The following is a 27,504-nucleotide window of genomic DNA, read 5'->3' as shown; positions in this document are numbered from 1 at the left end:
ACTTATTGACAAAAACCCAGAAATTGTAGCTAACACCTTTAACTCCTTCTTTACAGAAACTATTCAATCGCTAGCCAACCAACTGCCTGCTCCTTCCCCTCCCCAAACTAATGTAATTGAAGACACAATCCCCCCCTTTAAATTACAGCATATACCCACCTCCTATATCAAAAACCTACTGAAGAAACTTAAACTGACTACCCTCTCGGCAGATCGACTCCCAGCTGAATACCTGCAAATAGCAGCTGAAGCTATAGCCTACCCTATCTCCATCCTGATTAACAGAACCATTACTGAGGCCACTATCCCCACCATTTGGAAAATATCCTACGTAATACCGCTTCATAAAGGTGGCTCTTCTACCGAACCATCTAACTACAGACCCATAGCTATTCTATCTCCAATAGCCAAAATCATGGAAAGATGTGTCCATAAACAACTTCTTAATCACCTCTCCCTAAACAATCTATTGACTAAATCTCAACATGGCTTCAGACCCCATCATAGTACGACCACTGCCCTCCTTTCTTTTAGTGACTCAATTAATAAAAATCGTAATAACAAAAAAATATCTTCCGCCCTATTTCTTGACTTATCAAAAGCCTTTGATATGGTCAACCACCAACTACTACTACAGACGCTAAAAACGTTCCACTTCAATAATTCAGCTCTCAACTGGTTCCATGCCTACCTCTCTGGAAGGCAACAGGCAGTCCTATGGCAAAATAAGCTCTCTCAACCTTTACCTAATACCATAGGAGTTCCCCAAGGCTCCATACTAGGTCCCCTTCTCTTCTCCGTGTTTATAAATGAACTCCACTCAACTATCCCTCAAGCCACATGTATCCAATACGCAGACGACTCCACCCTTATCTGTTCAAATATCACTCTCCCTGATTTACAAGTTATGACACAACGATGCTTTGCTACAATTGAAAAATGGCTATCAGAGAGGAATCTCATCCTTAATCCTAAAAAAACTAAGCTATTATTATTCTTTCCCACCTCAGCTCCAACTCCAGCACAAGACTCCCCACTAGCTAATAATAGCACCTTCTTCGTTCAGTCTAATAATGGTACCATAATCGAGCCTGACACTAACACTAAACTACTAGGAGTCACTATTGACAACAAACTTAAATTTAACTTGCATATCAGTCAAACAATAAAGACTGTCAATAAGAAACTAGGATCCTTGTATAGAATTAAAAACTTCCTCACCCCATGGCCAAACTAACTATTGCACGTACCCATCTTCTCTCCACACTTCTGTATGCCTCTCCTGTATTCTCTGTCCTCAATATAGGTGACATTAATAAACTCTCCGTGACTTATAATCACATTGCCAGATTTGTAACAGGTGCCCCCTATAGAACTCATCACTGTATTAACCTAAAGAAACTTGACTGGTTAGAACTACCTAATATTCTCAAACTTAACCAACTCTCTGAAGCATACAAAATCATTAAGGAACCAGACAGAACCCCCTCACTAAATAATCTACTGACCCCCTACTCCAACCTAAATACTCTTCGCTCCTCAAAAAGACTACTGGTCCAAACCATCAAATCCAACAACAAGGGAGGGGATGCTCTCTATGCCAATTCTATAGGCAAGACTTGGAACTCCCTACCTAATAACCTAAGACTTACTAATTCACTATCTCAATTTAAAAAACATCTTACCCAATTCCTTAAGACACATTGGCTATGTCCATGTGTAAACCCAGACTAGGCTCCTGTCAATACAGCACATCCTACATTAATTGAAAAATTGGGTTACTTCAAATTCCTATACTATCTGAACATTAATCCTATCTTGTTCTGTAATAGGAAGTAGCTTCTTTATCATCCCTCTGAACTCCTGTAAGGTAATGTTCTGACTCTGTACATAGTTACTTTAATGTTTTGAGATGCATTGGTATACTCAGAGTTGCAATTTTTCTGTACTAAGGCTAATAGCAGCCTAACTATGAATGTTTATTATTTTGTAACTAGTATCTTTCACATCTTTGTAATTTGTAAGCTTATTTTACCTATATTTTATTGTATTGTATTTTTCTCTGTGGAGCTTTTCTCCCCGGGCCTCCGCTGAAAATGGACATGTATCCAGTCGGACCATCCCGGTCAACAAATGTAAAATAAATAAATAAATAAATAAATAAACATTTACCCTTCCTGGATGACATTAACCCCAAGGTGCACAGAATAAGACAAGAAAAAACAAAACTGCCAATGGGGCACTTATCTGCAACTGCAAAGAAGTCAGCAAACAGGCGTAGCTAGTCACAGGAAAATGAAAATGCATTCAACTGACAGAAAACGGATGCAGGTAAACAGACAGGTGGTGAAAAGTTACATTCGGACTGGTGGCAAAGAAGTTCTGACCATGGTAGGTCTGAACATCATCTTTATGCCCTATGCTATGCAAGGAGCATTTGGGTGACATTCAGCATACCTTTAAAGCAACAGGAGTCTTTGATAGACTGGCCAGACGTCAGGCCACAGGGAATCCCATATACTAAGAGTACTGCAGCAGTGAATGTAAGGACATCACTAATTCTATGGGGCTGGTAACATACTAGGCTGCCTACTGGTCAGTATGAAACAAGACCTGTCTAACCCCTGCCTACAGAGGCTATTTAATATCAGTCTCCAAACAGAGTTTGTGCAGGATGAGTGGGGGATTGCAGCAGTCATCCCCTGCACAAAGGTGGGACGTCAGCATACCCAGGTAATTATAGACAATAAGCTTGATCAGCCTCATTTGTAAGACTATGGAGAGAATTATTATGGAATTAGTAAATGAGGACATGGGTAGCCTAGAAACTCTTGGTCCAAGCCAGTTTGGTTTTGTCAAGGGCAGATCCTGTCTACTCAATCCAGTCAGTTTCTTTGAGAAAATTACTGAAGTGAAGAAATGGATAATGGAAAATCTGCACACACTACATATGTAGACCTCGCAAAAGCATTCAACACCATCCACACTCAGGTACAGTTGATGAACTCATCTAGCTAAATATAAATCCCCATGTAACTTGTTGAATAGTAAACTAGCTCACAAACAGAACTCAGGAAATTAGGGTGGAGAGCTCTACTTCCTGCAAAATACCTGTCACTACACTGTACCTCAAGGTTCAGTCCTCAGGCTACTCCTCTTTGGGATTTACATCTCGGAGGTGAAAGTTAATGGTAAGGGCTTATGGTAGGCCAAGTCTGCAGATGACTGCAAACTTGCTGCTATCATAAGCTGTCTCTTGCATAACAGAAGGATCCAAGAATCAGTACTGTGACATAGACAAAGACGAGCTTCCATAGTTACAAACATGGCCTTCCACACCATCCTGCCCCCATTTAATACAGGTACTTGAAAACAGAACTGCAAAAGGATACTGGAATGACAGTAAAAGCATGTAAGCAATGGCCTTCACTAAAGTACAAAATCACAATAGGAGAGAGAATCGGAGTGACAACAGGGAAAAAAGCCTATAAACTAAGGTCTTTCCTAGAAAGCGTTTAAATAGTGATTCACAGACTTGTAATCCAAGGTCAAGGTGCAGAGTCCTCAAGGAACTCGGGCTATGTACCCACTTTGCATTGACGGCATCAGTATCCAGGTCAGGGTTAAACCAAGCATTAACTTCTATGTTTTTAATGTCTAGTGGAAGTTTATTCCATGTCTTCAACAAGTGTTGGTTAAAGAAAAATGGATAGTGTGCAAGCAGAGGCTTAGCTGGCTCAGTCAGCACCCTGTGCCAACACCACAAGCCAGCACCCTCCCTCACCCCATTATTTATAATGTGTCTGTGCTCTGCTTGAGTAGCTTACATCAATCATACATTTTTATTGCATACATCCATCTTATACAAACAGGTCGTGTAAGGAGACTTCCTACAAGGTCACACAGTTGTTATATAGGCATCGAACAGACCTGATTTGATCTGTGGTTTGTTGTGTGTAGCAGGTGATGCCAGATATGGCCTACAGTCCTGGTTGATAACCCTTTTATGCAGCTCCCAGACCATGCAGGAACTGGCATGTAACATAGCCCATGCAGAAATGTGGAATATAGTGGAGCGTGTGTTTGGCCTATTGAAGGGTCAAGTCCATTGTTTAGACACCACAGAAAGGGAATTTAAATATAGTCCAGGCATATGTAGCAATATATTTGCTGTGTGGGTCATGCTGCACAGCATGGTATTGTGCAAACAAATGGAGCAGCATGTAAACATCATGACAGGGTCTGCCATAGTAGTTGTAGCAGAAACAGAAGAGCATAAACACACTACAGTCGTTCACCCCTCCACATGTGGTAACCCAAACACACAAACACAGCAAGCTTTCTATGTCTGGAGAGTAAGTCCCCTGAAATATACAACTAACTCCAGGGTGACACTTACTTTGGAAAAAGTGCTGCTCAGTACAGAAAGTCACTTAAGCACCCTTTCTCACTCAGCCTCCACACAGCCTGCACTCATTTACATACAAAACACATGTGTACTCATATGTGTGGTCACAGCTGCACTCACACACATATACCCCCACACACCTGTACCATTGCACTATGCACACAAGCTAAACAGCCAAGTGCACCATTTCCTAATCCATACACAACGCACATGCATGATCCCTGACCAAGCACCATGCACACAAGCTCTCCACTAACACTGGACCATAGACAACACTCACAGTCTAACGCTCACTGCAACACACAAAACCCAAACATACTGCAAGCACTGAAACACACACACACACACACAGCATGCATTTGACCATGCTCCCTCCTCAAAACACAATCAAACACACGTCTGCATTTCTCAAACACTCAAGCAAATATGCTCACATGCACACAGACATGGACACATACACACTAGCATCTTTTTTGTGTAGGCATGACAAGTTACTTAATAAGAGAGAGATCCTCAGACCTACCCCTTGGGCACATTCTCTGCAAGTATGTATACTTGACCGGTATACACATGCAACCAGGGTAATCTTTTGACCAGTCAGACCTGACCACCTGGCACTTGACTGTCAGGACACAGTAAAAAGCGTGACACACAGTGCTTGTATGTGTCTGCATATTGAGAAAATGAGACAGGGTTTACACTGCCTGTCAGCATTTACTGTTTCTCCAAGGAGCAATGACCTTGGAAATAAAAATAAAAAGTAGGAGGTGTAAAGGCCCAACTTTGATATTGTATTGCACTGCTAATCAACTATATATTGATTAAACTGGTTAGTTACTGTTGTATAATGGCTTCTCACGCCTATATTTGTTATATAGGGTATTGCCCTTGAATAAATTTCATGTTTTCATGTTGTTTGCCTTTGACATTTTGCTGGTATTTTTAGATTGGTTAGTTACCTTGTTTCTACCTGTACATGTTACTGCATGTTTTATCCATATAAGACCAGTTGACAGGTTTGTACCATAGTAGACTCTATATTATTTATTAACGCTAAATTGTATAATCAAACTGTATTTATCCAACTCATAGCACTTTATCTCTCCATGCCACCAGGCTGGCTGTGTTGTTGAAATGTGCATCAGACTAAACTCTTATATACATTTGCTGAAACTAAGCCAGACAAAGCAGATGCAGGATACCGCACTGTAGGGTAATTAGCTGAATGCCAATACATTAGAAAAGACCAGAAGTACTAGTCATGCGGCCACACATAACATCCAAGTCCGGTATAATAAAAACAGAAATACACATTGTTTCCTGGAGCTGCATCTCTCTGCACCTTTTACATCTGCTGTTTCCTGTATATACTAACTCCAAGATCACTCAAGTGCAAAGCAAAGAAAACAGTTGTTAGTATGTACTGTTCCCTGTTTCCCATTTTGAATGTGTACATGATGTCAAGAGTCACAAACAGATGATGAGATAATGCTATTTGTTGACTGGGACTTGCAATCACAGCATCACTTAAGAAGAAAGGTGTTTAGTTTATTGGACCTAATGATCTGTCCATGCTCATAGGGTCTGCAGTCATGTGTCCTGTTCCCTTCAAAGGTATAGGTGTGCTAGGTAAATATCCATTATGGGAGAGCTTGCCAGTACTTAACGATGTTTGTTTGAGTATCGTAATATTATTCCTAGGAGCCACTGTGGTGCTTATAGATGTTATATTAAATTAACGAAATGTGAGAAGCGGTTTAATGCCACTATGGAGAGAATTGTCATTGACACATTTCAGGAAAGGTTATTTCATATTCCAAATCCTGCTGATAAGCAGAATAAGGTGTTCTTATTTATTTATTTATTTCATTAATTTATGTTTGTTTACTGGGATAAAGCACTGATCACAGTTGATCGATTTCAGGCTTAGCCCAAGCGAGTGCAAAAAAGATGTTAAACAAAAAGTATGGAAAACATTTGAACATAATTCTGATCATTTACAGTAGAATCTCCTCAAGGCTATATACAATATTTACAACATAGAAGTCACTTAAGTATGAGTAGTTGTTTAGCTAAGATGGTACAGAAATCAGTGATTTAGCCATGTTTGCTTCACACGTCCTCATTCCCATATGAAGCTACCAGACAGATGTAAAAGTACAGCTGATTTCACTTTTTCAAGAAGTAGGTAAAAGTAATCATGATTCTAACCTTAAAACTTTCTGTATGTTTTCTAGAGCTGCTTTTTATCATGATGCATTTTTTCTCCATTAAAAGGTAGGAAGTTTCCATTCCTATAGGAGGGCTCAGTTTGAAAGCAGACAATCTGGTTTTGTGCGCTACATAAACAAGATGACACATTCATTTTTTTGCAGCTGATTGTGTATATCTAGGTAATGGCATTATTAGTAAACATATAGTTTTGTACTGGTCATATTGTAGGCAGGCACAAACACTCAGTGGATGCTCTTAGTAGAATAGTTAATCTTGGTCTTGAGCTGCAGTTAGCAGCTTCAAGCCTTCATAAACTAACCAGAAATTAGTCTTCTCCTAAGAGAATGCTTATTTACTCAACGTTTGGACCAGATGTCACAGTACCCTGACAAGGCCATGGGAAAATAACCAGTTCTACATTCCTTTGCATTCTCTTTATTCAGTGATTTCTGCCAAAAGCATTAAAAGGAAAAAAAAAGATTGATTCTGGTAGCTCATTTGTGGCCTAGCTTCAGTTTTGGAGGAAAACCTGTATGGTATAATGACAAGCTTTTCCAGAAAGTACTCTGAAGATTAACAATCTTCCAGTTTCTCATAGTCTTGCTTAGGCTGTAAACAACTTTTTCGATCAATGAGATGGAAGATAGAAAAGGACAAAGCAGAATATGTGCATTCATTTGCATGTGATTTTCTATTCTTCTTCATGTGCCTTCTCCTCCTCTTCTGTGCTTTTTGGAGGGGAAGGGTCAGGTAGGAGCAAGAATTTTCCTTGTTCATTAGGGCAGCAATATCTCAAAGCACTCCCTTAAAGCACAGTTACAGAAGTTTGTTCCTTATTGTAGAGGAAGGAAGAATGCTAACAAAGGAACGCAACATCTGTGTGGTGTGGAATGCCACTCATCTAGCAGCCTACACACATCATACTAAACAAATGTAATATTTTTGTGGCAATGAAAGTTATTAAAACTCTACGAATAGCAATGTTATCAATAAGAAATATTATTTTTAGTGATAATAGTCAGTGTTCATATTGTTTTCCATAAATGCTGTAATATATTATAATTCACACAAATCCCAAATGATATTTTTGTAAACTTTCACAAACAAATGTTCATATCTTCAAAACTGTACAACCTAGACAAATATTGTTTGGACATTTTTGTTAACCAGCCATAAGTTTCCACATCACAATAAGAAATTCCTCTGTAAATGCATGTTTATTGAGGTGTTTACAGAAATATGAAAGCATGCTTAATTGTATAATTAACAAAACAAAAAGTACTGAATATCTCTTGAGATGTGCAACTTACAGTGCAAATATCAGACACTTTTCTTCAACAACATCTTAAGATTTCACTTAATATCATGCAATAGTTTGTAAGTCACTGGTTTATTGAAAGATTAAGTACATATGAAAATATTTTTCATACTTACTAGTAAACATCCAGCAATATTTCCAGTATAGTGTGATGTAAACCAGCATTTTCAGTGAATTGTCCTGTCTCTCACATTGGTTTTTCATGTTATACACTTCAGTAACATGCAGGTCTCTCAGTTATGCAAATATGAGTAATAAATGGCAAACAAAGATTAATTTCTCCACTGCAGGACATCCTAGACTAACGATTTGAGTGTCATTTTGTTAATAATTCCTTGCCCTTTGTAATATTGTCTATTGTTAGTTGGTAAGTCCCTTAGTTAAAGAAGGCAGGCCCAAAAAAGGTCTGGACTCCATAAGGCAGTATGGGTGTGAACTGGAAGCATACAAATAAGACGTTTTAAGCTTGAGTAACTTCATTCTCAGGAAAATGTACAAATCAATGCTTTGTATCAGACAAAGATAGCTCCATGGATCCTCCTGTTCAGCTGTGTATAAACTCCCTACAGTATAATTTATTTCTTTTTGTTAGCTGATTATGAACTGCTGTAAATGCCTGTTTTCAAGGATGACATTTAGGGTGGTACTACTCATAGACCCACAGTTTGCAAGATGTAGTGGTTATTCATGAAGAATGCCACTATTCTTGTATGCAGATACACTAATCGCAATTTATTTGCAATGACTATGACAATGCAAATGCTTCTGCAGGGAAGCACCTGTTTTCATGAAATGAGTAAAGCTGGTGATCTTATTCCTTAAGTATATGAAAACATACATACTTAGTAGTTTCAGAGGTTTTTGCATGTTATGGAGAAACATGGATGTACGCAAGCATGTTATAAGTATTTAAGGCAAGTGCTGCAAAGTGCAACTATTTTTATTAAGTTTTTAAAAAATGTAAAATGGTATCCTAATGTTTCACCCTGTTTGTTTCTATAAATAGTGGAAATGGGAGATAGGAAAGATTGAAAAAGGGGGCACTTAACAAATTGGTAAACACAGAAGGAACTCCTTTAGAGGGTTGTGCTGGAGGAGGTGGATGAGGAGGGGTACTGTGTTTTTTGGCAGGTGACAGACCCCCTATTCTTCAAATATTTTTTATGTAAAAAGGCAGCTTAGGTAGGAAGTAGGCTAGCAGGTGTAAGAGAGAGATAATTAGGGAAGGATTGAAAAGAAGAGGAGTTGGACACAGGAGGACACCCAGTCCACAAGACCTGAAATGTTTCCACTGCCTGATGATGTTCCACTGGAAGACCCTGATATTGAGGGGGTGGAGGCCTGTGGTGATAAGTGCTGACCAAGGCAGTATATCTCAGACCCACTGAAAAGCATTCTGGACTGGCTGAAGGAATTTGTCCACTACCTGCTCCACCACTTCCTCAAACAAGCCCCAAAACCCATGGTCTGTAACGCTTGCCAGGCTGCCACGTCCCATGGTGCCTACAGGACCAGTGCCACTACCCAGACCATGTGAGGACATTCTGGACAGGCAGAGGGCGAATGCTCCCTGACTTGGGAAGAACATGGTTGGGCTGCCTTGTATGACAGCAGTAATAAAAAATGAGTACGTAGTACTGCTGGCAATGTGAAAACATATCTGCAAGAATTCTTTTTACATTTTTTGGCATTTACAGAGGAAGATATACATAGATGCAGCACATTATTTAAAGTGAGTGTAATCTGATGTGCTGCATTTATTCAATGTTCTGTGCTGTCAGAATACAGGCTAGTTTACTGCTGCATTTATGACTTTCAATTATGAATCAAAAATCATGGAAGTATACATGCAGAGAAGTAGTAAAGGAATGATTTTCTAGTCTGTTATCAACAGAATAAGATGTTACTGTCATGGTAAGTGTTTGCAGTAGTACTATGCATTTATTGATGCTGCAGTACTGGTTAACCAAAGATTATTTAAACTGGGTCATGTTTGACTTGCGTTATGTTGGTGTTGTGTCCCAAAAATATTTTTGTAGTCAGATCTTTGATTTTTTTTTTTTTTTTTGTATTGTGAAGCAGGCATGTTTTCACTGATGTGGTCTTTGGCTGGTGAATGGATCAAGCTTCAGCATATTACTTTTGCATTTTGTTTTAGGTGCATGAAGCAGGCAGCAGCAGGGATCAAGACAAATAAAGGAGTATTTTAGCCATAAGTAGAACTGCATCCTCATGGCTGCCCTGAAGATGTATGGCAAATGTATTTTTGGAAAATAGGGGCCCAAACAAGCTGAGAGGAAAAAGGCCTGGAACCAAGTGGTTATGGATATAAATGATGTGGGTAGATGGAACCACTCATTAACACAGTGCAAAAAAAGGGCCAATGATATGGTAGGATGTGCCAGAGAAAAGACCAAGCAGAATGCAATTTCCCATAGCACTAATGGGGGAGTGGGGGGGTGTGGCCTCAGACACGTTTTCTTTTAACACCTAATGAAGAAGGTGACTGTGACAGAGATGACAATGGCATAGGCATAATCAGAGGTGGTGTGGGCACTGGCAAATACTTACATCAGCAGCATGCAGAGACGTCCATTCAGGAAGGTTAGTTTCACCTCCATAACATATTTACATGAAGAGAATGACGGCTCTGGTAAATGACTGCTTATAACGCATAACATTTACTATTAACAGGTAAACTGTTCATTCTGCACATCATGACATTAAACAGAGTGTGCGTGATAAATGTCCACCACTCCTCCTTACAAACCATACAGTAATGTAATCCACTGTCTGAGAAATACTGTAAGCACTTTATTCTGCACAGGGTCAGCAGCCGAAATGAACAGTTCCATTATTTCAATCCGCAGCAGAAGGTTTGATAATGATGCTAACTTAGTTATGTTTATGAGACAGTGAGAGGAAAGTGGCACCCAGTCACCAAGTTTAATTGCAGGAGCACACACTCTACAGCAGGTACATAACTCTGAAAGAAGTCATACTGGATCACAAATTAAAGTAGATGGTGACATCACACCACAGGTAGTACAGGGAGAGAACCAATGCACCTCAACACCAATGTTCCCACAACTATCGGAACACCTTCTAGATGATGGCACAAACACAGAGGTAGCATTGTCCACTGTGACACCTGTTCAAAGGGGTGCCAGGCATGGGCACATATCACAGCTAACTCAGGAAACATGTAAAGCATTGGCTGCCCAATTGCAGATGTGCTGTGACATTGTTCAGGCTCAGTCCACTACCACCGAGAGTCATCTCAAAATGGTCAGAGTACTGCAGGCGTGTTAATTTACAGAACTGTTTGAAAATGTTAGAGATGAGGGATAATGCCATGGTCACACTCATATGCAGTGTGATAGCACACACAGCAGGTGTCTCCACCTCTATCCGTACACTAGTCAAGGTGCACCAGTCTCAAATCAGAATCACTAAAGGATGGGGTACTGTACGGACACATGGGGCATAGTGCATCTCACTGTGAGTGCTTCTCAACTGAACAAACAGAACTGAATTCATGCCACACGTACACATAGCAGAACCTCTCATTCAAGGTCTCAGTCACACATTTCAGTGAGGCCACTATCTGTAGGATCACCTGCATCAAGTAGGTCACGTCATTGCAGCAGGTCACCATCCAGCTCACATAACAGCCCCTCCTTCTGATGACATACACCTTCACGTATCCTGTCTTTAGGAGGCGTGTATGACATATTTGACCTTGTCCTTTTGTAAGTCAGGCTAGACGTTTCAGTTACCCACAGTATGAAATGTATTATTTGATTGCCTTGCCCTTTAATGCACTTATGGCAGGGTTTAACTTGTAATGCAATATTTACAAATAAATAAATGCAGAATACATATGTGCACAGTGTAACCAAGTAGTCAAAGGCTTTGGATGTCCATGTATTTCATTTCAATAATGGTCCGTGCAATTAAAGAAAATTCTTGAAAGAAATTTGTAGGGCATTACATGCCAGTTGTAATTTTAACACCATTTAGGGGCCAGACCATCCATTGTCAAGATTTTCAGTTCAGCAGTGGTACAGCTGACAATTATGTAGAACATACAACCAATATTACCCATTATTATGAGAGTAATAAGAGTGGGAGGGTGGCATAATGGTTAAGGTGTTTACCTTGCAGACACAAGGTACAGGGTTTGATTCTCACATGGGGTAGTTGGCTAAGCTTAAAAATGGCTCACAATGGCAGTTAGCCTAGTACTAATCTATGAACCTATAATAACACACACTTGGAAAGAGTATTGCATGAGTATTCTGCCATGACAACAGGGACTGTTACCATGTAACCCTTATGTTGTTGAGGACACAACTTAGTTTGTGATGCAATTAAATAATCTGATGTGCAGTAAGTTAAGAGAGAAAAGTAAATAATTTATAATCTGTCATACTTGAAACTTAGGAAACATTGCATAATAAAGATAAACGTTATACATTTTGCATTACAGTGCAAGTTAATGAACTAAAGATAAATGCAAATCACTTCAAATTATATGTTAATGTTACTTATATGATACCTTATGACATCACTGAAGTGTTGTCAGTGAAGAATCGGGTATAACTTTTATAAACAATAATATGACTACCCGCTCTGGCAAAAAAATTAAGTTGAGAGGGAAGGTCCGATGAACAGTGAAAGCAGACCATTCACCAGACAGCATACCCCACACAAATAGCACTGCATGCATCAATTGTACTCTTAGGTGTTTATTTTATTAAAAAATGAAACTCTAACCTAAATGTCATATTCCATTAATCTGAACTAGTTGCCACCTCTTTATATGTGCAGCCATATGCAGTGCACAAGTCTGCCTCACAGGGTCCCTTAATACTGCTGCCAGCTGGTCACCATTAGTCATAACAGGACTAGAACTGGGAGCTGCAGTGACAGCATGGATCATTTCACCACCAGACCATCACATGCTCATGTTGTACAGAATACAACATGCAGTAAAAATCCTGCATCCAGTATCTGGGTCGTACTGAAGGGCACCCCCAGACTCATCCTGGCATTTGAAACAACTTTTCAGCATTCCAGATTCCCTGTCAATGACAGTATGAGTTTGGTATAGTGCTGTGTTAAAATTTTCTTCTGCAGCTCCACGTAGACTTCTCACTGGTGTCACGAGCCATGGCTCATGTGGATGTCCAGCATCACCTGAAAAGAGAAAAGGGTGGGTTGATAAAACAAAGGAAAATGGTTTAGTATTAAGCAGAATGTTTTACTATGAATAACTATTTAAATGATAAAAAAGTATATATATATCTGTAATAACAGACTGCAGAACCTACACATAGTTACCTTTGGGACCCTGCAGACTCCTGGTGGTGTATTCCCCGCTCCGCTTCGCGCCCCACCCTGCCCCCATATCCCACCCGCCCCCACTACCTCTACATTTATTAGGTTGTTAGCCCATCCCCCTCACTCTCTACCAATCACAACCGCCCCTCAATCTGCCACTTCTCCTCCCACACTCTCGGCCCTCCCTAACTACCAAGTAAACTCTACTGCTTCTTTATACACACTGGCCTTCCTCTTGCTATACCATGGACAAAACCACATATTCTATTATCCTTCCTATAGTTTTACTCCTCCTAATTCCGTATTACTCAACCAGATATGAAAACCAAGCACTCTCGGGAATTCCCTTCCCTAAGAGTTACACTACCACAAATTCAAACCTCCCCTACAACCCTATCACACCTTCACTCCACCCTACTAATACACTTAGCACCAATATACAGCATCTCACCCTCCGCCACCCCAAAGTATCCACCAGTAAATCTAATCTTAAGTTGTTATTCAAACTCCAAAGGTTCTTAGTCCACCTGAAAAAATGTATCACCATAGATGGGGACATCCACCCCAACCCAGGCCCTATCACGGCCCCAGACTCTAACTCCTTTAATTCCACCCGGACATCTAACAACTCCCTCCTCATATTCCATCTTAATCTAAGAAGTATAAACAACAAGGTACATAATTTACACGCTCTGCTAGCTACCCAGTCCCCCGACATTATGTGCCTAACAGAAACATGGCTCAAACCAGCCACCATGGATGAAGAAATTCTTCCACCTGGATATAATCTCCTTAGGGCTGATCGGATCAACAAAAGGGGTGGGGGAATAGCCGTAATGTTCAGACATACACTGAATATCATTATTAATCCACTCCAACCTCCAAAGGTCTCTAACATAGAACTTATTGCCCTAAAGATTTGCCTAAACACCCAAAAATGCATTAATCTCATTGTAATTTACATTCCACCTGGGAATAATTCAGAAAACCTTGAGCAGATGCTTAGCTGGTTAGCCTGCAATTACCCTCAAGAAACCATAGTACTAGGCGATTTCAACATCAACTGGTCCCACTGTTCCTCACTCATAAACCCCCACTCCATCAACTTGTATGGTTTCTCCCAAAATATTTCATCTCCAACCAGAATTGGTTACGCTCAGCAAAACGAGAGCATCATTGACTGGATACTTACCAACAAAGACACACACAACTACACCACAGGGACTATTCCCAATGACCTCAGTGACTACCTTATAACTTATATACTAAAACATAAGTGCCCACCTACTAACCCTCCTTTTTATAGAATTGTCAGGAACAAGAAGAAATTTGTCCCAAAACTATTCCTTGCAGAACTCAAATCCTGTAATTGGTCCATCCTAAAAACTCTACCCCTAGAAGAGAGTGTGGCATACTTTAATGACACATTCCTGAAGATACTTGACTCTCATGCTCCAAACAGAATAATCAGAACCAAGGAGCGGATAGCACCTTGGCTCTCTAGTGAAACTAAATCTAAAATTAAACTTCGTAACCAAGCCTGGGATAAATGGAGAGCTACCAAAACTCCACTAGATCGCATCAAGTTTCAACAGCTCAGAAACACTACTAAAACAGCCACTACTCAAGATAAAAAACAGTACTTCTGTCATCTCCAGGATAAACACCAAAATAACCCAAAGAAATTCTGGGCGGGATTTAACAACCTCCTCCATCCGGGTAAATCCACTACCCCCACTCCAGAGAAACTCATTGGGAAAGAACCAGAAAAATAGCCAATGCTTTTAACTCTTTTTTTATTGAGACCATACAGTCCCTAGCCAGTCAGCTTACCACTACCTCCTCACCGGTAACTCATACTAAAGACCCATCTCACCCATCCTTTAACTTACAACCTGTACCTACCTCCTATATACGCACCCTCTTAAAAAAACTTAAACCAACCACACTAGCGGCCGACCAGCTCCCAGCTGAATACTTACAAATAGCGTCAGATGCCATTGCCTATCCCGTATCACTCTTGATTAACAGAACTATAACTGAAACTACCATTCCCTCTATTTGGAAAATCTCATATATCATCCCTCTTCACAAAGGAGGAACCTCCACGGAAACTTCCAACTACCGACCTATAGCAATATTGTCACCAATAGCTAAGGTCATGGAACGGTGTTCACAAACAACTCCTTCACTACCTTACCCTTAACAATCTTTTGTCCCATACCCAACATGGATTTCGCCCCATCATAGTACTACCACTGCCCTCCTCTCCTTTGTCGACTCTATCAATAACAACCGTAATAATAAATTAACATCCTCTGCTCTCTTTCTTGACCTATCGAAGGCCTTCGACATGGTTAATCACCAGCATCTACTTCACACCCTGGAAACCTTACATCTCGACTACCCAGCCATAAGTTGGTTTAATGCCTACCTCTCTGGTAGGAAGCAAGCTGTCCAATGGCAAAACAGGCTATCTGACCTACTTCCAAACACCATTGGCGTTCCTCAGGGCTCTATACTTGGTCCTCTTCTTTTCTCCGTCTTCATAAATGAACTTCACTCAGTCATCCCCAATAATACCTGCATCCAATATGCAGATGACTCCACCTTAATCTGTTCTGATGCCTCCCTCTTGAAACTTCAAGCAATAACCCAAAACTGTTTTACTATAGTTGAAAAATGGTTCTCTGAACTGAAACTAATACTTAATCCAACTAAAACCAAATTATTACTATTTCCCCCATCTGCAAATACTCCCCTTGGTAAAGAGCCACCAAATGCAGACAACACGTTCCATGTGGTATCCACAAATGGTACCATCATAGAGCCCGTCTCTCATACCAAACTACTAGGTGTGACCATTGATCACAAGCTTAAATTTGATATTCACATTAACCTAACCATTAAGTCCGTAAATAAGAAACTCGGCTCTATGTATAGAATAAAGAACTACTTAACCCCTTTTACCAAACTAACCATTGCTCGCACTCATCTCCTCTCCACCCTCCTTTACGCCTCCCCAGTACTTTCGTTCCTCAATAAGCGTGAGCTCAACAAACTTTCTGTTGCCTACAATCACATAGCCAGATTTGTAACAGGAACCCCATATCGTACTCACCATTGCCTCAACCTAATGGCACTCGGTTGGTTAGAACTGCCCAACCTTCTCAAGCTCAACCAACTCATTGAAGCTTTTAAAATAATCTACCAATCGGATAGAACCCCCTCACTGAGTAAAATACTGACCCCTTACTCCAACCTAAAATCCCTCCGGTCGGCAAATAGTGTCCAGGTACTAACCATTAAATCTAATAACTCAGGAGGTGAAGCCCTCTATGCCAACTCCATCGGAAAGCTCTGGAATTCCCTACCAAAAAACCTAAGACTCATGACCTTGATTAATCAATTCAAAAATCACCTCAAAGAATTCTTCAAGTCCCACTGGTCATGCCCATGTCCTAAACCAGACTAACCTCAATTGTCTTAATCCACCATTGACTCTTCCCTATCCCAGATTTTACTAACTTAACCTCTCAACCCCATAACGTAAACTATCTTCAGATTATCTATACAATTATGTGATTGTTATTTAACCAATATGTAAGCACACTGTTTTTCTCTAACTATTTTGTCTCTATGTTATGCTATTTACTATTCACTGTTAAATGTATGGTGTTTCTTTTCTTTTTGTTTGGAGCTTTTCTCCCCGGGCCTCTACTGAAAAAGGACATGTATCCAGCTAGACTAGCCCGGTCAACAAATGTAAAATAAAATAAATAAAATAAATAAATAAATAAAAAATATATATATATATATATATATATATACTTTTTTATGTATGTGTGTGTATATATATATATATATATATATATATATATATTTCCACTTACCAACAAGATGAGCACTGGGCATCCTATGATGCAGGAAAGGGCAGTAGAGTGAGCCAGTGTGCCAAATATGGGAATCATTCGCATTGCCAGGATGCTGGGCAGACACCTTAGACATCACCCAAGTCCTGGCAGTTGACTGAATGGTAACCCTTACTACTGCAGTAGCGCTTCCCTTGAGAACAAGAAGAAGTCTAATTGCAACATGGGTGCAGTCTGTCGCATCAAGTATCCTAGAGGAGTGTGCTGCCCCATAGATGGCCCTCATAATCTGGGAGGTGACACTGGGTAGTACATGTTACTAATTCACACATGCTTAGAGTATGTCCAAGAACTGTTAAAGCCTCCTCAAGGCAGAAGCCTGTGAAATACACAACATGTCCCCAGTCTGTCTCTGAAAGGTCCATATAGCAAGTATAGTGTGGGCTATACAAACGTCGATATCCACAGGGATAGGAAGGTCACACATCCCTCCACTATCATAATGGGCACTATACATCTTGCTAAGATCCGTAACAATATCCCTTTCCACTCTAAATCTGTCAAGGATTTCCTGATTATCAAAATGATGTGTAATTCTCCATCGTTAGCTCCACGTTCTTGGGCCAGCAAGCACTGCTGGCAAAAGCGGTTTTGGCTCTGCCAAGACAAGCAGCTCACACAAGAAATAGCAAAGCTAACAGCAAGAGAAAGTATATTCACCAGTTGCAAAGCACATAGAAAAGACAGAACTCCTCCTTTTATAACATATCTTTGGACGGTGCGGAATTGCATCAAAATCTGATTATGAATGGGTCTATATCAGCATATCGAATGCTGAAAATGCCAAATGCAATTTAATCAAACTGAAATGTTCGAAATCTCAAAAGTGCGAACTGACGGAACATCGATTTCTTTCCCAGGGAAAGAAATCAGTGTTCCGTGCAAAAAAAAAAAAAAAAAGTTTCAATAGTTTAAACACTGACAGAAGTGGGGGGGGCTTTGCCTACCACCCCTGCCTACTTAAATATACCAACTCCGAGACCACACCACAGTGGAGGAAATGGCAAACTCCGATGACGGCCCACTGATTTCTTTCCCTGGGAAAGGAATCAATGTTCCGTCAGTTCGCTCTTCTTTGATTTCAAACATTTCAGTTCGATTAAATTAAATTTGTCGTTTTCAACATTCGAAATGCTGATAGGATCCCTTATGAATAGGTAGGAAGAGGACTTATTAGCATAGACAATTTTACATCATTTCACATTATAATCTCATTATTACTTAATTTGAATACGTTTGTTTGAGAAGATTACACGTTAGCATTAATGGCCTGTATGAATTGCTCCTTGTCTGTGTTTATTTTCAGATCTTGCCAGTTGCCTTAATGCATTCGCATAACGATTATGAATACCTCCCTTAGTGCTTTGATTGGTTCACTGACTTGCTTAGTGGGGAGACTGTGAATGAGAGTCTTAACACATATCAACAGGGTCTAGCTAATTTGCAGATTATTAATAAACTACGAAGCTGTGCTGCCTTCCAGTATCTTCTGAAATGCAGTTTGACAATGTTATAGTTCTTGTTGATATATCTGTCTATTCAAAGTATGTGTTTCTTTGACTGCCACAATTTGCAAAATGCATGCCCTACCCTGACACTGCTGGCACAGACATTCTTGTGTGTAGCTTAGGCATTTTATTTTTAAGACTTGCCATTATCTTGCTAAGTGAACCACATTGTTTTACTTCTTTGATTTAACTAGTCTATGTGCTCCCTCTGTGGCACCTGAAATGTTTTATATTATAGCAGACAGTGCATATTGGAGGCCAAACAACAGTTAGATGTATGCTGATAAATGTGGCTTGATTTTGGAAAATGACAGTAATACAGCAGGTTATGATACTAAGTAATGTCTTCTTTTATTGGAAGATCTTTACCATGCAGTGTACAATCTCCTTGAAAGGCAAGAAGCTCAGAACAATATTGACATTCACTGTGTATTACCATTCTTACAAATACTAGTAGTGCTGATATGCACATTATTAAGACATTTGTTAATACTACATCAGCATTTTTCTACTGAGGAATGTGTAACATTATGGCAGTGATCAGGAATAGTGTTTAAGTATTACATGGCTTACGCTTTCTGTTTAAAGTCTCATACCATAATATAGACTAGTATTAAAGTCTCATACCATAATATAGACTAGTATTAAAGTCTCATACCATACTATAGACTAGTATTTTACATGCTGTTTTTTTTCTTGCAGTCCCAACAGATGGTCTGAAAGATCAAAGTGGATTTGAAGAGATGAGAGCAAGCTACATTAAAGAGTTAAGAAGGATTGTAGCAAAGAACACCGGTAACTCTGGGCAAAGCTGGCAACGGTTTTATCAAATCACTAAACTACTTGACTCCATGCATGACGTGAGTCACATATTAAAGTCTGATAACACTGGTTAAATACATTTAGAAATGACCACAAACCTGTCATCTGTAGATCTAAGTGCAAATATTTGCCTAATAAAAACACTTAAAAGAATATGTTCTGTGACAGAAATCCTAAAGTCCTTTATTATGAAAGAAGTAACTGTTGCATTACTTCTGTTTCACCGTAGTTGTGTGGTAGCTGTAAATATTTGCTGGTGCAGTCTAACCTTGTATGCCAAGCTCACAGCAGGAACCTGGTATGTGGTATTGAACTGTCGGAATTCTGAAGACAGAGGCAGTGTTGTGCCATATATGGTTTCCTGTTGTCAGATATTGCTGTCTAATCTGTAGTCCCCTCACCCTTGCAGCTCCATAGAAAAACTGTGCAGTGCATCTGTAACAAGACTTTCAGATGCATTATGGCCATCTGTTCTCTAGATGCAAATGTCAGTCACTGGACAACGAAAAGACCCTCAACAGCAGCCATTTATTATTAAGCCTATAGTTGTCTGACTGTTTAAACCTCCTAGTGGGTAAAGAAAACCAGTGCTACATTTCAGTTCACTTCTACACTTCAGGACACCAAATGCACTGTTCTTTTACAGTCAAAAAAACATTATACGGCAGTGGATTCAGTCAGAAACATGCTTTTAGTTCATATTATCACCCATATGTGAATGGCATAGACTGTTTATTTAAGACTGAAAGATATTTAGTTTTAGCCTGAAAAAAGATGAACAATCTTTTATGCATCATGCAAGTATTTCCTTATTGGCAAGAATACAGAATAAGTGTGTATCATGTAACCCTCCCAAGCTTTGCAAAACAGCATTATGGAAGTGTGTGTGTGTGTGTGTGTGTGTGTGTGTGTGTGTGTGCACAAGCACACTTAAACTAATGTTCACATATTGTGAACAAAACTTTATTTGGCTGCCTTGCTACTTCTACAATAAGAGTTTTTCTGACATATTTTACAGGGCAGCTAGGACTTTGTAAAACATTGGGGCATCTGTTTGTAAATTAGTTATGATAGATGTTTTTCTGCAGTATCCGTTAATGTGGATTGTGTCACAAAATATTCAGACTGATCTCAAATTATGATGTAAAAGGGGATGTGTGGCCCAACAAGAACCAGGCTTGGGTTTTGAAAATAAGGTGTGAGATCTAACATATTGCAGGATTCATAGTCCAGCACAAGACACATAGGGAGAAAGTTCAGAAGTGCTGAAGAGACATTATTAAAGAAATATGTACAAATAGTGCTTAAAGCTGCACTTTAAGTAGGCTAATGTGACAAAAATGAAACTCTGTAAATTAAACAAAATAATCTAGACAAGAGCCTATGAGAAAGACTAATCTGTGATCTTGCTCCATATAATTCTAAATGTGTGAGAATGCAGATGAGAAATACTGCAGATAATGTGAGATGTTGCAGATATTGGCAAGGAAATGGTGTGTCCTTGGAAGGAAAAACAGTGTAGGCAATGGGAAGAGCCAGTGGAAAGATGCCCAGTAGCTAGCTGTCTTGTTGGTTTATTAAAAAGGGTGGAAAGAGTGCCATTAAGCAAGAAAAGGGTTATAGCAAGCAGAGGAACACAAAGCAGGAACACTGTAAGCTAAAGCAGGATGGGAGAAAGGTATTGTTTGGTGGGTAGAGGATTGGGGAATGAAAAGAACAATGTGGAGAAAAGAAAGATGATGGCAGGCAGTGTGGGACAGACATAAGTAAAACCATAGTTGCAAATGTGGATACGGAAGGTGGGGAAGGCATGGGAGGCACATACTTAAACAAGCAAAGGGTAGACAAATGGCTGGGGATAAGACCGGGTACAGAGAGCTTACCAAGTGCCAGCTGAGCTAGCGGAATATTACTGAGGCACAGAAGGTGGTGGTCCTGGCTCCAGATCACAGTAAGCAGTGGTGACACCCATGACTGCTATCTTGATGGTATTGGTCATCCAGTTCAGTAAGTCTGCAACTCACTGCAGTAGGGGTTTCTAAATGGCAACCCAGCAAGTCATCACCCAGTCAACTGCAGCCTCCCTTGCACACCAAGCAGGTGCTACACTAGGGGGACTAACATTTGCACAAATGTGTTGCAGAACAAAATGGCAGCATTGAGAGTATATGGCCCACAAATCACAGGTGGGGCACCACAGCTGCTTTACACACAGAGCTTGCATGGTTGTGCATGGCTTGCAAGTGACATGCAGCTGAAGGCAGCTTTGCCTGTTATCACTGGTGCACACGTGAGAGCAGCTAGTCAAAGACAAAGGCAAAATGTATAACTTGTGAAGTAGGAATTGTTAGTTATGGGTGGTCCTCCAGTTTGCACACCAAAAAACATGCATTAAGGTAAAAGAAGCAGCAGACATACTTCAGCAACTTGAATCACTTCCTGCCAACACAAAGGCAACACAGACATTGGAGGTTACCCACAACAGGTATACACAGACCAGCCATGTCACACACCAGTAATTATCTCCCTTTTGAATGTTACCTGTAATTACATTTTTACTGGAATAACATTAGATTAGTGGGCAGCTGTACTAGTGCTGGAGCAGGCGTTTGCAACTGAACTGTACTGCTGTCATGTACCTGATGACCTTTTCACCCAGTAGGGGATGTCAACCCACTGATACAGTACAGCCAACAACCCCCCAACAGCCCTAACCTTCGTAACAGCAGTATTTTAACCCACTGCATTCATGAACCTCTTCACATACAAGCCTAGCAGGACATTCAGCCCACTGACATAAAACATCCACCATCTCTTCCACCAAATAGCACTAGGCAGAACATATGAGGCCCTCCCACACACACACACTGTATCCATCCCAGCAAACCCAACTATGTTTTACTGTGTTAGCCTACTGTCACTGTGGCATAGTACCTCCCTGCACCCATACATGCCTTTCCAGTCTGTGATGTGTTGTCCCCCAGGGTGTGCAAATGTCCTACAAAGTTTAAAATTACCCCCAAGGGCAGCTAGCCTAGTATGAACCTAAAGGCATATCTCGACAAGACATTTAATGGTCTGCAAAGGCTAAACAAGTTAAGCCTTGCAGAGATTGAAATCTTGCTACAGGCAGTCAGGACAGATGGTGAGTGGATGTTCACGAGAGGGGATACCCACCTGCCTTTACAGGACTGCATCATGTGTATATATTTCCCCCAAAACTACTGTTATGGAGTTTAAAAGACTAGTGGGAGAAATAATTAACTTTCAGCAGGGAATATTGTTTATGGGTGGGGCTGGAACATGATATGCAGTAGTGATAATGTATCAGGGAGACCTAGATGGGAAAATATAAAAAAAGAGTAGATGTCTGAAGAAATATATCAGAATATTTAGAACAGAAGATGTGAATTTACTTTAAAGAGCTCAGACAATTTACATATTATTCCTAGAGGCACAGTAACTGGGCTAGACTGCATAGAAATGACATTTCACAGGAGCATGGTTACTTAATCAAAAGCTTTGAAACACATCCAGTGTCTGTTTCAGATTGTGCATCAAAAGGGACTATTATAAAGATGTAGGGCAGTGAACTAGAAATGAAACATTGGCACTTTCCTACTAATTTGTTAAAGAGTAAGGAATTAAAGGAATGGGTAGCAGAAGTGATCTGAGCGTTATTAGGGAAGCCAGACAGTTTTTTTCAAAAGGGATATCTAGGGAGTGGTATAAAATAAAAAAGTAGTTTAAAATATGATAGAAATAAGAAAGAATATGTGAAAGAAGTAATGAGAATTATTTAGAGTAGTTTTCAAAGGTTAAAGTAGTGCAGAAGAAGGGGAATCTCACAAAACAAGAACTGTTGTTGAGTACAAAGAGAAAGTAAGAGAGTCTATGGATATTTTGCATGAATTTAGAAAGGTTGCTGTTAAACAACTATTTTAAATAACTCCCGAGCACAAAGATTCTTAGCATAACAAATTAGTCAGCAAAAAGTGTTGTTGCCAAACGTATGGACAGCATGGGCTGTGATAAGAAATAACTAGAGAAGGTTTAGAGATATTTCAGAAATTCTATTTGTATTTGTTTAAAGCAGAGGATTGGGGAACCCATGAAAAGGTACAAATAGAATGTTTTATGAAAGAATTAATTAATTATGCTAGGGCTAGAGGAAATTTTTTTTTTACATTCTGCTTCCATCTGGATTATCGTTATTCTGTTAATTAAACTGATCCATATCTATCAATTTTGGCAACACTGCTGCCTTTCTCTTAGCTAGTATAGATATAAACACTTTATAATAAATTTTGGTTGAAAGTTGAAATGGCTCTGTGCAAAGCTGGGTATGAAGGGTTTCTACCCTGTTTGGGTAAAACACCCACTATCACCTTCTTCCAAATTGTTGGTGCTTCCCCTCCTTTTAAAATACTATTCAACACAAGCTTCCAGGTCTTTACCACTTTCTTCCCTCCTAACTTCCAAACTTCCACAACAGTACCATCTATTTATTTATTTTATTATTATTTAACATTTGTTTGCCAGGATAGTCTGACTAGACAACAAGTGTCCATTTTCAGCGTAGTCCGTGGGAGAAGAACTCCATAAGTTTACAGAGAGAAGAAAAATTTACAAGAGAGACATTACAGAGTAGTAACATACTGATAGTAGACTTTACAGCTGTTAGTATACAATAAGAGGATATTCCCTCTTTTAGTTAAAAATACAAGTGTACAGAATATACAATGAGAGTAGATAAGAACCTGGTAGAGCATTTTACAAGTTATTTCACAACTGAATAAGAGTATATAAATGTTTAAGTTTTCCATATATACATTCAAGCAAATATACATGCAAGAGTATACATACATACATATATATATATATATATATATATATATATACACACACACACACACACACACACACACACACACACGTACATACACTCATATATAGGTTATTGCTCACACATGGATAGGTATAGTTAGATGGTGTTTGTGTTGTCCAGGACAGATGGGGTGTAGAAATAGTAAGCGGACGAGGCTTCAGGGAGTCAATTACAGGTGCATAGATGGTTGGTGAAGAGGTATGTTTTACATAGGCTTTTGAAGGAGGTTGTGGAGTTTTGTAGTCTGAGGTCAGGAGGAAGGTTGTTCCATATTTATGCTGTTTCATGGGCAAATAGTGATTCCCCAGAGTTGTTTTTGCATGTGATGGTTTCCCTATCTATCCTGGAAGACTTTCCTGTAGATTGATTCTACATCACCATTTTTACCTTATTTCCTACAATCTTAAGTATTAATTGTTGAGCCACATCTTCCTCTATCCTTGACATAATAAATCCTCCATAAGTATTACATTTGTGCTTTTTTTTTTTTTGCTTTCTACATTCTCTAATACCTTTCTGAGCTCTCTGTTTTTTTATTTTATTTTACATTTGTTTGCCAAGAGTGTCCACTGGGCCGGAATGAGCCCATTTTCAGTGGAGGCCTGGGGAGAAAAGCTCCAAATAGATATGTGTAAACAAACAGTAAGTTTGACAACAAGTACGGCATACAGTTAGATTACAGGGTGAAGTTAAGAATAAAAGAAAAACAAAATATTAGCTACAACAAGTAAAAAATGCTAGGCATATGTATTTTTGAAATTTTAGCAGTCATAACAGTATATAAATTGCATTTTGAATTACAAATTGAAATTTTAACAGTCATAACATTATATAAATTAAATAGAATATATGTACACATTTGTAAATGGAACAGTTGGAAGGGGTCTGGTAATGTGGGGTGTGGAGCAGGGGCATTGCCAATGGATAGATAGATGTGAATGGAGGGCATCTTTGAAGGACCTAGCATTATTGGTGACCCTGCGTGATGTAGGGAGTGAGTTCCAGAGTTTGGCAATACAGAAAGAGTAGAGTGCATGCCCAGCAGGGAGTGCAGGTTTTTGGATGGGTAGCAGGGTCTCATTTTTTTATCTAAGTGGTCTGTTTGGGTGGTATTGAGTTAGAGTGGAGCTAAGAGCAGGACAGTCAAGGGGTTTATAGATAATTTTGTGGGCTGTAGTGAATTGTTGATGAATTAGGTATTGGGGTAGCTCAAGACATTTGAATGCGTGAAGTGAGGAACAGTGGTGGGAGGAGTAGGTAGCATTAGTTTCAAATCTCGCAATTTTATTATAACAGGTTTCCATTTTGTTTTTTAGGGATGTGCGAATGTTAGTGAGGAGGGGGGCACCGTATAGTAAGGAGGGTAGTAGAAAGGTAGAGGCCAAGGTTTGTTTGGTACTGGGGCTGAGGAAGTATTTATGCCTGTAGAGGGTTCCTAGTTTCTGGTGTTTTTTTTAATGTTATTGTGGATGTGCTGGTCAAAGGTTAAGCTTTCGTCATTGGTGACGCCTAGCAGTTTTGTGTATGTGACAACTTCTAGGGTGTTTTTTTTTTTAATGAGTAGATTTTTGAAGTCTGGTTTATTTATAATGGTAGTTTTCTTAGGGGAGAAGATAAGAAGTTTGGTTTTGTTTGGATTGAGTGCGAGTTGATTGTTAGTCATCCAGCATTCAATAGAGGAGAATGCTTGCTGTGTGTGTGAGTATTTCAGGTATGGTTTTGGAGGTACAAATTATAGTTGAGTCGTCTACATATTGAATGACCAAGTTGTTGGGGACACAAGAATGAAAGTCATTAATGAAAATACTGAAAAGTGGAGGGCCTAATTTGGATCCTTGAACACCTGTAGGGGTATCAAGGAATGGTGAGGTAAATTCAAGCCATCTAGTGGATTGTTTTCTATTGGATAGATAGTTGGAAACCAGAGCAGAGTTGGTGGGGACAGGCTCAGAACTGAAAGCTTGGAGAGAAGTAGGAAGTGGGAGATGGTGCCAAATGCCTTAGACAGATCAAGAAAGAGGGAGGAGACACTTTTTCCTTCATTACGTGCTTGGTTAACATTTGTGAAGGATAGGAGAGCAGTGGTAGTGCTATGAGCAGGGCGGAAACCGTGTTGACAGGAAGATAGAAGATTATTGTTTAGAGGGTATTGCTGGAACTGAGAATGTATGCATTTTTCTAAGATTTTAGAAATAGGGGACAGTATAGCTATGGGACGTAAGTTAGAGGTATCAGTACTATTACCTCCTTTATGTAGGGGAAGAATGTAGGCTTTCTTCCAGATGGTGGGTATATAGGATTCCTGAATTGACCTGTTTAGGAGTATACTAATAGGGCTGGAGGTGGCTAGAGCTGACAATTTCAGGTACTCTAGGGGAAGGTTGTCAGGGGCATCGCTTCCTGGTTTTAATTTAAGCAGGAGTTTGTTTATAGTAGATATTGGGATTGGAGAAAGAGAAAATATGGTAGTGGGGGGTCTACTGGGTGGTCGTAGTTGGTGAAGTGGTTAGTTTGAGAAGATGGGGGTGGGAATGTGGCGGTTAGTTTGGCTATAGTTTCTACAAAGTATGAGATAAAGATTGTGGTGATTTCTAGAGGTGTTTTTTCAGGGTGTGGACAGGGATTACTTTTTGAGCCAGGGTTTAATAGTGTGGATATTGAGGTCCAGAATTGTTTTGGGTTTTGTTTGAAATTATGCTGCAGTTTAATATAATGATTTTTTTTGTCATTGATGAATAGACATTTTACTTTGTTGCAAAATTGTCTGTACTGTTGGAGGTCAGAGAGATTGGTAGTTGTATGACATTTTTTTCCAGGTTGTGTTTCTTATGACCATGGCCTGCTTGGTACTTTTAGAGAGCCAGATGCAGTTTTTTGTTTTCAGTCTTTTGGGACGCAGAGGAGCATGGTAGTTTAGGACTTTTAGGAAGGTTGAATTAAAAAATTCAAGTGCTTCATCCAGAGGAAGGGTCTTTAGTATGTTCCGGTTAATAGATTTTAGATGGTCATTAAAAGTGTCTAGGTTGAAATTAGTAAGGGTTCGCCATAGTATTTAATGATGTTGGTTG

The 27,504-nt window shown here is 39.6% G+C and overlaps 1 protein-coding gene across 1 annotated transcript in view; it reads left to right on the top strand.

The window, feature by feature from the left end:
• Positions 1–27,504, top strand: part of NR3C2 (nuclear receptor subfamily 3 group C member 2) — a 1,048,765-nt gene that overhangs the window by 991,429 nt on the left and 29,832 nt on the right. Inside the window, exon 9 of the mRNA XM_044062249.1 lies at positions 19,429–19,586. Within this exon, the coding sequence (XP_043918184.1) occupies positions 19,429–19,586 (158 nt within the window). The remainder of the gene's footprint in view (positions 1–19,428; positions 19,587–27,504) is intronic.

Source organism: Protopterus annectens, chromosome 2.part1, assembly GCF_019279795.1.
Source record: "Protopterus annectens isolate FY-2018-M chromosome 2.part1, PAN1.0, whole genome shotgun sequence".
NCBI lineage: Eukaryota > Metazoa > Chordata > Ceratodontiformes > Protopteridae > Protopterus > Protopterus annectens.
This window is presented reverse-complemented; position numbering and strand designations above follow the sequence as displayed.